This window comes from Salmo salar, chromosome ssa29 (genome assembly GCF_905237065.1).
Source record: "Salmo salar chromosome ssa29, Ssal_v3.1, whole genome shotgun sequence".
NCBI classification, from domain to species: Eukaryota; Metazoa; Chordata; class Actinopteri; order Salmoniformes; family Salmonidae; genus Salmo; species Salmo salar.
The window spans coordinates 28,248,162-28,260,000 of record NC_059470.1 but is presented as its reverse complement, the minus strand read 5'-3'; the positions used below and the strand labels follow the sequence as shown (position 1 = coordinate 28,260,000).

At 46.1% G+C, this 11,839-nt stretch overlaps 1 protein-coding gene across 11 annotated transcripts in view; it reads right to left on the bottom strand.

Annotated features, from left to right (window-relative positions):
• LOC106590532 (protein AF-10) overlaps nt 1–11,839 on the bottom strand; it is a 127,137-nt gene that overhangs the window by 24,086 nt on the left and 91,212 nt on the right. For 10 of the 11 annotated variants that reach the window (XM_014181637.2, XM_045710861.1, XM_045710858.1 and 7 more), the window contains 2 exons: nt 9,878–10,026; nt 5,622–5,739 (listed from right to left, as the gene is read on the bottom strand). The exons of the other annotated variant lie outside the window; for it this stretch is intronic. In XM_014181637.2, coding sequence (XP_014037112.2) covers nt 5,622–5,739; nt 9,878–10,026 — 267 coding nt within the window. The remainder of the gene's footprint in view (nt 1–5,621; nt 5,740–9,877; nt 10,027–11,839) is intronic. 11 annotated transcript variants of the gene reach the window in all.

The window sequence follows — 11,839 nt, the reverse complement described above, 5'->3', positions numbered from 1 at the left end:
TGTCTGTACACTATGTCTTGAATCTATGCTATCGTGCCCAGAAACCTGCTCCTTTTACTCTCTGTTCCAAACGTGCTAGACGGCCAGTTCGTATAGCCTTTAGCCGTACCCTTATCCTACTTCTCCTCTGTTCCTCTGGTGATGTGGAGGTTAATCCAGGTCCTGCAGTGCCTAGCTCCACTCCCACTCCCCAGGTGCTCTCATTTGTTGACTTCTGTAACCGTAAAAGCCTTGGTTTCATGCACGTTAACATTAGAAGCCTACTCCCTAAGTTTGTTTTACTCACTGCTTTAGCACACTCTGCCAACCCGGATGTCTTAGCTGTGTCTGAATCCTGGCTTAGGAAAACCACCAAAAACCCTGAAATCTCCATCGCTAACTATAACATATTCCGCCAAGATAGAACTGCCAAAGGGGGCGGTGGTGCAATCTACTGCAAAGATAGCCTGCAGAGTTCTGTATTACTATCCAAGTCTGTACCCAAACCATTCGAGCTTCTACTTCTAAAAATTCACCTTTCCAGAAACAAGTCTCTCACTGTTGCCGCTTGCTATAGACCTCCTTCTGCCCCCAGCTGTGCCCTCGATACCATATGTGAATTGATTGCCCCCCATCTATCTTCTGAGCTCGTGCTACTAGGTGACCTAAACTGGGACATGCTTAACACCCCGGCAACCCTACAATCTAAGCTTGATCCCCTCAATCTCACACAAATTATCAATGAACCTACCAGGTACAACCCCAAATCCGTAAACACAGGCACCCTCATAGATGTCATCCTAACTAACTCGCCCTCCAAATACACCTCTGCTGTTTTCAATCAAGATCTCAGCGATCACTGCCTCATTGCCTGCATCTGTAATGGGTCTGCGACCAAACGACCACCCCTCATCACTGTCAAACACTCCCTAAAACACTTCTGCGAGCAGGCCTTTCTAATCGACCTGGCCGGGGTATCCTGGAATGACATTGACCTCATCCCGTCAGTAGATGATGCCTGGCTATTCTTTAAAAGTGCCTTCCTCACCATCTTAAATAAGCATGCCCCACTCAAAAAATGTACAACAAGGAATAGATATAGTCCTTGGTTCACTCCAGACCTGTCTGCCCTTGACAAGCACAAAAACATCCTGTGGCGTTCTGCATTAGCATCGAATAGCCCCCGTGATATGCAACTTTTCAGGGAAGTTAGGAACAAATATACACAGGCAGTTAGAAAAGCTAAGGCTAGCTTTTTCAAACAGAAATTTGCATCCTGTAGTACTAACTCAAAAAAGTTCTGGGACACTGTAAAGTCCATGGAGAATAAGAACACCTCCTCCCAGCTGCCCACTGCACTGAGGCTAGAAAACACTGTTACCACCGATAAATCCACTATAATTGAGAATTTCAATAACCATTTCTCTACAGCTGGTCATGCTTTCCACCTGGCTACCCCTACCCCGGTCAACTGCCCGGCACCCTCCACAGCAACCCGCCAAAGCCCCCACCATTTCTCCTTCACCCAAATCCAGATAGCTGATGTTCTGAAAGAGCTGCAAAATCTGGACCCATACAAATCAGCCGGGCTAGACAATCTGGACCTTCTCTTTCTAAAATTATCTGCTGAAATTGTTGCAACCCCTGTTCAACCTCTCTTTCGTATCGTCTGAGATTCCCAAAGATTGGAAAGCTGCCTCGGTCATCCCCTCTTCAAAGGAGGTGACACTCTAGACCCAAACTGCTACAGACCTATATCTATCCTACCCTGTCTTTCTAAGGTCTTCGAAAACCAAGTTAACAAACAGATTACCGATCATTTCGAATCCCACCGCACCTTCTCCGCTATGCAATCTGGTTTCAGAGCTGGTCATGGGTGCACCTCAGCCACGCTCAAGGTCCTAAACGACATCATAACCGCCATCGATAAGAGACATTACTGTGCAGCCGTATTCATCGACCTGGCCAGGGCTTTCGACTCTGTCAATCACCACATTCTTATTGGCAGACTCGACAGCCTTGGTTTCTCAAATGATTGCCTCGCCTGGTTTACCAACTACTTCTTTGATAGAGTTCAGTGTGTCAAATCGGAGGGCCTGTTGTCCGGACCTCTGGCAGTCTCTATGGGTGTGCCACAGGGTTCAATTCACGGGCCGACTACATTCGCTGTATACATCAATGATGTTGCTCTTGCTGCTGGTGATTCTCTGATCCACCTCTACGCAGACGACAGCATTCTGTATACTTCTGGCCCCTCTTTGGACACTGTGTTAACTAACCTCCAGACGAGCTTCAATGCCATACAACTCTCCTTCCGTGGCCTCCAACTGCTCTTAAACGCAGGTAAAACTAAATGCATGCTATTCAATCGATCACTGTCCGCACCTGCTCGCCTGTCCAGCATCACTACTCTGGACGGCTCTTGACTTAGAATACGTGGACAACTACAAATACCTGGGTGTCTGGTTAGACTGTAAGCTCTCCTTCCAGACTCACATTAAGCATCTCCAATCCAAAATTAAATCTAGAATCGGTTTCCTATTTCGCAACAAAGCATCCTTCACTCATGCTACACACCCTCGTAAAACTGACCATCCTACCAATCCTCGACTTCGGTGATGTCATCTATAAAATTGCCTCCAACACTCTACTCAACAAACTGGATGCAGTCTATCACAGTGCCACCCGTTTTGTAACCAAAGCCCCATACACTACCCACCATTGCAACCTGTACGCACTCGTTGGTTGGCCCTCGCTTCATACTCGTCGCCAAACCCACTGGCTACAGGTTATCTACAAGTCTCTACTAGGTAAAGCCCTGCCTTATCTCAGCTCACTGGTCACCATAGCAGCACCCACTCGTAACATGCGCTCCAGCAGGTATATCTCACTGGTTACCCCCAAAGCCAATTCCTCCTTTGGCCGACTTTCCTTCCAGTTCTCTGCTGCCAATGACTGGAACGAACTGCAAAAATCTCTGAAGCTGGAGACTCATATCTCCCTCACTAGCTTTAAGCACCAGCTGTCAGAGCAGCTCACAGATCACTGCACCTGTACATAGCCCATCTGTAAACAGCCCATCTATCTACCTACCTCATCCCCATACTGCATTTATTTATTTATTTATCTTGCACCTTTGCACCCCAGTATCTCCACATTCATCTTCTGCACATCCACCATTCCAGTGTTTAATTGCTATATTGTAATTACTTCGCCACCATGGCCTATTTATTGCCTTAACTTACCTCATTTGCACTCACTGTATATAGACTTTTTGTTTTCTTTTGTTCTCCTGTATTATTGACTGTATGTTTGTTTATTCCATGTGTAACTCTGTGTTGTTGTATGTGTCGAATTGCTACTCTTTATCTTGGCCAGGTCGCAGTTGTAAATGAGAACTTGTTCTCAACTAGCCTACCTGGTTAAATAAAGGTGAAATAATAAATAAATAAATAAATAAATAAAATACAATACCCCATAATGACAAAGCAAAAATGTATTACAAATAAATAACAAAAATACTACATTTACATAAGTATTCAGACCCTTTACTCAGTACTTTGTTGCAGAGATTACAGCCTCGCGTCTTCTTTGGTATGACGCTACAAGCTTGGCACAACTGTATTTGGGGAGTTTGTCCCATTCTTCTCTGCAGATCCTCTCAAGCTCTGTCAGGTTAGATGGGGCGTGTCACTGCACAGCTATTTTCAGGTCTCTCCAGAGATGTTAGATTGGGTTAAAATCCAGGCTGGAAAGTATTAGTCAGGTATTCTGCCACTGTGTACTCTCTGTTTAGGGACAAATAACATTCTAGTTTGCTCAGTTTTTGTTGTTGTTAATTCTTTCCAATGTGTCAGGTAATTGTATTTTTGTTTTTTCATGATTTGGTTGGGTCTAATTGTGTTGCTGTCCTGGGGCTCTGAGGGGTCTGTTTGTGTTTATGAACAGAGCCCCAGGACCAGCTTCCTTATGGGACTCTTCATCAGGTTCATCTCTCTGTAGGTGATGGCTTGTTATGGAAGGTTTAGGAATCGCTTCCTATTAGGTGGTTGTAGAATTTAACGTCTCTTTTCTGCATTTGGATAATTAGAGGGTATCGGCCTAATTCTGCTCTGCATGCATTATTTGGTGTTTTACGTTGTACACGGAGGATGTTCTTGCATAATTCTGCATGCAGAGTCTCATTTTGGTGTTTATCCCATTTTGTGAATTCTTGGTTGGTGAGCGGACCCCAGAACTCACAACCATAAAGAGCAATGGGTTCTATAACTGATTCAAGTATTTTTTGCCAGATCCTAATTGGTATGATGAATTTTATGTTCCTTTTGATGGCACAGAAGGCCCTTCTTGCCTTGTCTCTCAGATCGTTCACAGCTTTGTGGAAGTTACCTGTGGTGCTGATGTTTAGGCCGAGGTATGTATAGATTTTTCTGTGCTCTAGGGCAACAGTGTTTAGATGGAACTTGTATTTGTGGTCCTGGTGACTGGACCTTTTTTGGAACACCATTATTTTTGTCTTACTGAGATTTACTGTCAGGGCCCATGTCTGTATCTTACATTCTGCAACTACAAGTTTGTCTTTTCTTAGCAAGATATTGCTAAAATAATTTGTGTTAGCCGCTAATGCTAATCACTAGTTAGTGCATTTAGCTAGCTAGCTAGCCAGCTAAGAGTCACAGCAAACGTAGCTAGCTAGCTAATACTGCCTGGTGCCAGTGCTGGTGTAGGCCTAGACAAGCATGCTTGTGCAACGGTATAGAGAGGAATAAGCGAAGCATTGATATGTTGGCCAGTTGGCTAGCTACATGAAGTAAGAAAACATGTAATGTAACATCTAAATTAGGCTAACCTGGAAACACTGACCAACACTTTGGTTCCTACCCGGTCAATAATTACTCACTGGCTTATTAATTTATTTCATGTCAAACAACAATGTATTCAAGGTGCAGCTCAATATATTCCAAGTATAGATTTCAAATAATCATTATATTTCCATGATTTCAACAGTTCACCAATTAACTAAGCCTATATTTTTGCCCATATCATGCTGCCTGTCACAGTGTGGAAATAATAACAAAATTGCAGGAAATACAGAAATTGATGAAAATGCTGAAAATCATTTTGTTTGTTTGGAATCACTTATCATTTATGTGTTGCCACCCTAGGGTCATGAGATACTCAGAAAGCATATTTACAACATTTAATATTCAAAAACCTAAAATACCGTCAAAAATGTGAAAAATATTGTGATATGATATTTTGCCCATATCACCCAGCCCTACTCCTCCTATGTCCACCTACCTCCACAAGTAGACCAGTCACCACATCCCACCCAGTCAATCCCTCTCTCTAACCCATCACTGATGTGTGTGTGTATGCATGCATGTATGTGTGTGTGTATGTATGCATGTATGTGTGTGTGTATGCATGTGTGAGTGTGTGTGTGTGTGTGTGTGTGTGTGTGTGTGTGTGTGTGTGTGTGTGTGTGTGTGTGTGTGTGTGTGTGTGTGTGTGTGTGTGTGTGTGTGTGCCGTAACCTAAGCAGTGTGTCAGTGGGAGGAGTCTGTCAGTGGGTGTGGTGACCTCTGAACCCTCTGTAGACCGTGACTTATCCGTGATCACACACACACGTTGGTGCCAACCTGCGGGGGAAGCCTCAGACTGCGCGATGAGAGCAGCCATGGCAGAGTTGGGGTTGAGTCGGTTTCCAAACATGTGGGAGGGAGCCATGTTGAACACTAGACCTGGTAACCCACTCACCTACAGGGAGAGAGACACTCAGTTACAATACATGGAGGATGACGATGCAGTTGGTGACTTGGGGAGACAGACACACTGTGCATGGACCAGCTTTATGTCCTCCACAGGTAGTAAATAGACATGATGTCCTGCTGCCCTGGGCCTCCTCTCCACTATGTATGAGAGGGGAGAATGTGTGTGGTGGGACCGGATGGGTGACTGATAGAATTGGATCTCCTTTACTCCTCTATAGGGCCTGTCAGATCAGCGGAAAGCGGAGAGGGCCTACAGCAGCACCTAGATCTTCTGAACAGATTCTGTCAGACCTGGGCCCTAACAATAAATCTCAGTAAGACAAAAATAATGGTGTTCCAAAAAAGGTCCAGTCACCAGGACCACAAATACAAGTTCCATCTAAACACTGTTGCCCTAAAGCACACAAAAATCTATACATAACTCGGCCTAAATATCAGCACCACAGGTAACTTCCACAAAGCTGTGAACAATCTGAGAGACAAGGCAAGAAGGGCCTTCTGTGCAATCAAAAGGAACATAACATTTAACATACCAATTAGGATCTGGCTAAAAATACTTGAATCAGTTATAGAACCCATTGCCCTTTATGGTTGTGAGGTCTGGGTTCCGCTCACCAAGAATTCACAAAATGGGACAAACACCAAATTGAGACTCTGCATGCAGAATTCTGCAAAAACATCCTCCTTGTTCAACGTAAACACCAAATAATGCATGCAGAGCAGATTTAGGCCGATACCCGCTAATTATCAAAATCCATAAAAGAGCCGTTAAATTCTACAACCACCTAAAAGGAAGCAATTCCTAAATCTTCCATAACAAAGCCATCACCTACAGAGAGATGAACCTGGAGAAGAGTCCCCTAAGAACTGGTCCTCTGTTCACAAACACAAACAAACACCGCAGAGCCCCAGGACAGCAACACAATTAGACCCAACCAAATCATGAGAAAACCAAAATATAATTACTTGACACATTGGAAAGAATGAACAAAGAAAACAGAGCAAACTAGAATGTTATTTGGTCCTAAACAGAGAGAACACAGTGGCAGAATACCTGACCAATGTGACTGAACCAAACTTAAAGAAAGCTTTGACTACGTACAGACTCAGTGAGCATAGCCTTGCTATTGAGAAAGGCCGCCGTAGGCAGACCTGGCTCTCAAGAGAAGACAGGCTATGTGCACACTGCCCACAAAATGAGGTGGAAACTGAGCTGCACTTCCTAACCTCCTGTCAAATGTATAACCATATTAGAGACACATATTTCCCTCAGATTAAACAGATCCACAAAGATTTTAAAAACAAACCTAATTTTGATAAACTCCCATGTCTATTGGGTGAAATACCACAGTGTGCCATCACAGCAGAAAGATGTGTGACCTGTTGCCACAAGAAAAGGGCAACCAGTGAAGAACAAACACCATTGTAAATACAACCTATATTTATGTTTATTTATTTTCCCATTTGTACTTTAACCGTTTGCACATCCTTACAACACTGTATATATACATAATATGACATTTGAAATGTCTTTATTCTTTTGGAGTGTAATGTTTACTGTGAATTTTTATTGTTTATTTCACTTTTGTTTATTATACATTTCACTTACTTTGGCAATGTAAACATATGTTTCCCATGCCAATAAAGCCCTTTGAATTGAAATGAGAGAGAGAGATGGGGGCCGAGCAGAGGGGTACAACTGGGCAGAGAGAGAGGGGGGAGCAGAGGGGTACAACTGGGCAGAGAGAGGGGGGGAGCAGAGGGGTACAACTGGGCAGAGAGAGGGGGGGAGCAGAGGGGTACAACTGGGCAGAGAGAGGGGGGGGAGCAGAGGGGTACAACTGGGCAGAGAGAGATGGGGGCCGAGCAGAGGGGTACAACTGGGCAGAGAGAGATGGGGGCCGAGCAGAGGGGTACAACTGGGCAGAGAGAGAGGAGGGAGCAGAGGGGTACAACTGGGCAGAGAGAGGGGGGGAGCAGAGGGGTACAACTGGGCAGAGAGAGGGGGGAGCAGAGGGGTACAACTGGGCAGAGAGAGGGGGGAGCAGAGGGGTACAACTGGGCAGAGAGAGGGGGGGAGCAGAGGGGTACAACTGGGCAGAGAGAGAGGGGGAGCAGAGGGGTACAACTGGGCAGAGAGAGGGGGGGAGCAAAGGGGTACAACTGGGCAGAGAGAGGGGGGGAGCAGAGGGGTACAACTGGGCAGAGAGAGATGGGGGCCGAGCAGAGGGGTACAACTGGGCAGAGAGAGGGGGGGAGCAGAGGGGTACAACTGGGCAGAGAGAGGGGGGAGCAGAGGGGTACAACTGGGCAGAGAGAGGGGGGGAGCAGAGGGGTACAACTGGGCAGAGAGAGGGGGGAGCAGAGGGGTACAACTGGGCAGAGAGAGGGGGGGAGCAGAGGGGTACAACTGGGCAGAGAGAGGGGGGGGAGCAGAGGGGTACAACTGGGCAGAGAGAGATGGGGGCCGAGCAGAGGGGTACAACTGGGCAGAGAGAGATGGGGGCCGAGCAGAGGGGTACAACTGGGCAGAGAGAGAGGGGGGAGCAGAGGGGTACAACTGGGCAGAGAGAGAGAAAAAGATCCCCTGCTCATTTGGAAAGAGGACCGGCTAGGAGGTCAGGGGTCAGAGATGGGGGGGATGTTAGATATGAAACATGTGTCTCATGCTTTTCAGAACTTTATTTAACTTGTATGTCTCTGACATTAACGTTGATCTGACTGTTCAGTACAGGTCTAGTCTGTGTGTGTGGTGGTGTGTATGTGGTGTGTGGTGGTGTGTATGTGTGTGGTGGTGTGTATATGTGTGTGTATGGTGTCTGGTGGTGTTTATGTGTGTGGTGTGTGGTGGTGTGTGTGTGCGTGTGTATGTGTGTGTGTGTGGTGTGTGGTGGTGTGTATATGTGTGTGTATGGTGTCTGGTGGTGTGTGTGTGTGTGTGTGGTGTGTGGTGTGTGGTGGTGTGTATGTGTGTGTGTATGGTGTCTGGTGGTGTATATGTGTGTATGGTGTCTGGTGGTGTGTATGTGTGTGGTGGTGTGTATGTGTGTGTGGTGGTGTGTATGTGTGTGTGTGTGTGTGGTGTGTGGTGGTGTGTGGTGGTGTGTGTGTATGGTGTCTGGTGGTGTGTATGTGTGTGTGTGTGGTGTGTGGTGGTGTGTATATGTGTGTGTATGGTGTCTGGTGGTGTGTATGTGTGTGTGGTGGTGTGTATGTGTGTGTGTGTGTGGTGTGTGGTGTGTGGTGGTGTGTATATGTGTGTGTGTATGGTGTCTGGTGGTGTGTATGTGTGTGTGTGTGTGTGGTGTGTGGTGTGTGGTGGTGTGTATGTGTGTGTATGGTGTCTGGTGGTGTGTGTGTGTGTGTGGTGTGTGGTGGTGTGTATGTGTGTGTATGGTGTCTGGTGGTGTGTGTGTGTGGTGTGTGGTGGTGTGTATATGTGTGTGGTGTGTGGTGGTGTGTATGTGTGTGTATGGTGTCTGGTGGTGTGTGTGTGTGGTGTGTATGTGTGTGGTGGTGTGTATATGTGTGTGTATGGTGTCTGGTGGTGTGTATGTGTGTGTGTGGTGTGTGGTGGTGTGTATATGTGTGTGTGTGTATGGTGTCTGGTGGTGTGTATGTGTGTGTGTGTGTGTGGTGTGTGGTGTGTGGTGTGTGGTGGTGTGTATGTGTGCGTATGGTGTCTGGTGGTGTGTGTGTGTGGTGTGTATGTGTGTGTGGTGTGTGTGGTGTGTGGTGGTGTGTATATGTGTGTGGTGTGTGGTGGTGTGTATGTGTGTGTATGGTGTCTGGTGGTGTGTATATGTGTGTGGTGTGTGGTGGTGTGTGGTGGTGTGTATGTGTGTGTATGGTGTCTGGTAGTGTGTATGTGTGTGTGGTGTGTGGTGGTGTGTATGTGTGTGTGTGTATGTATGTGTGTGTGTGTGGTGGTGGTGTGTATGTGTGTATATGTATGTGTGTGTGTATGTGTGTGTGTGTGGTGGTGGTGTGTATGTATGTGTGGTGTGTGGTGGTGTGTATGTGTGTGTATGTATGTGTGTGTGTGTGGTGGTGTGTATGTGTGTGTATGTGTGTGTGTGTGGTGGTGTGTATGTGTGTGTATGTATGTGTGTGTGTCTGCTCACATGGGAGGAGGCTGTGCTGGTCAGGGGGGCTGTGGCAGTGAAGGGAGTGGGAGGGGCTAGTGAGGGTGTCGGCTGCTGCAACTCAGCGTTAGCGCCACCCATAGCAACAGGTCCCGCCCCTGATGACACGTCACCACTGGAGAATGTACCTACAAAGAGAGACATCATCATCATCACTATGATCATTTTCCATAACCGTGGAGGTAAAGTCCTCATTGTCTGGTGTTTATAGTCTGCAGGACAGTAGTGATTGATGCCATGAATGAGTGGGCTTGATCAGAGCAATAACAAGCATTCCTACACAGGCATTCAGCATGTATACACACATTAAACACACACACCCAGACATTAAACACACACACCCAGACATTAAACACACACACATATTAAACACACACACACACACATATTAAACACACACACATATTAAACAAACGCATATTAAACACACACACCCAGTAGGTGGAGGCCAGTCCTGCAGCTGACCCAGAATAACAGGATGAAATGTGAAGACTCACACATTCTTCTGTCACAACACACAGCTTTTCATACAGGGTTCTGTCACAACACACAGCTTTTCATACAGGGTTCTGTCACAACACACAGCTTTTCATACAGGGTTCTGTCACAACACACAGCTTTTCATACAGGGTTCTGTCACAACACACAGCTTTTCATACAGGGTTCTGTCACAACACACAGCTTTTCACACAGGGTTCTGTCACAACACACAGCTTTTCACACAGGGTTCTGTCACAACACACAGCTTTTCACACAGGGTTCTGTCACAACACACAGCTTTTCACACAGGGTTGTGTCACAACACACAGCTTTTCACACAGGGTTGTGTCACAACACACAGCTTTTCACACAGGGTTCTGTCACAACACACAGCATTTCATACAGGGTTCTGTCACAACACACAGCTTTTCATACAGGGTTCTGTCACAACACACAGCTTTTCATACAGGGTTCTGTCACAACACACAGCTTTTCATACAGGGTTCTGTCACAACACACAGCTTTTCATACAGGGTTCTGTCACAACACACAGCTTTTCATACAGGGTTCTGTCACAACACACAGCTTTTCATACAGGGTTCTGTCACAACACACAGCTTTTCATACAGGGTTCTGTCACAACACACAGCTTTTCACACAGGGTTCTGTCACAACACACAGCTTTTCACACAGGGTTCTGTCACAACACACAGCTTTTCATACAGGGTTCTGTCACAACACACAGCTTTTCATACAGGGTTCTGTCACAACACACAGCTTTTCATACAGGGTTCTGTCACAACACACAGCTTTTCATACAGGGTTCTGTCACAACACACAGCTTTTCATACAGGGTTCTGTCACAACACACAGCTTTTCATACAGGGTTCTGTCACAACACACAGCTTTTCATACAGGGTTCTGTCACAACACACAGCTTTTCACACAGGGTTCTGTCACAACACACAGCTTTTCATACAGGGTTCTGTCACAACACACAGCTTTTCATACAGGGTTCTGTCACAACACACAGCTTTTCATACAGGGTTCTGTCACAACACACAGCTTTTCACACAGGGTTCTGTCACAACACACAGCTTTTCATACAGGGTTCTGTCACAACACACAGCTTTTCACACAGGGTTCTGTCACAACACACAGCTTTTCATACAGGGTTCTGTCACAACACACAGCTTTTCATACAGGGTTCTGTCACAACACACAGCTTTTCATACAGGGTTCTGTCACAACACACAGCTTTTCATACAGGGTTCTGTCACAACACACAGCTTTTCACACAGGGTTCTGTCACAACACACAGCTTTTCATACAGGGTTCTGTCACAACACACAGCTTTTCATACAGGGTTCTGTCACAACACACAGCTTTTCATACAGGGTTCTGTCACAACACACAGCTTTTCATACAGGGTTCTGTCACAACACACAGCTTTTCATACAG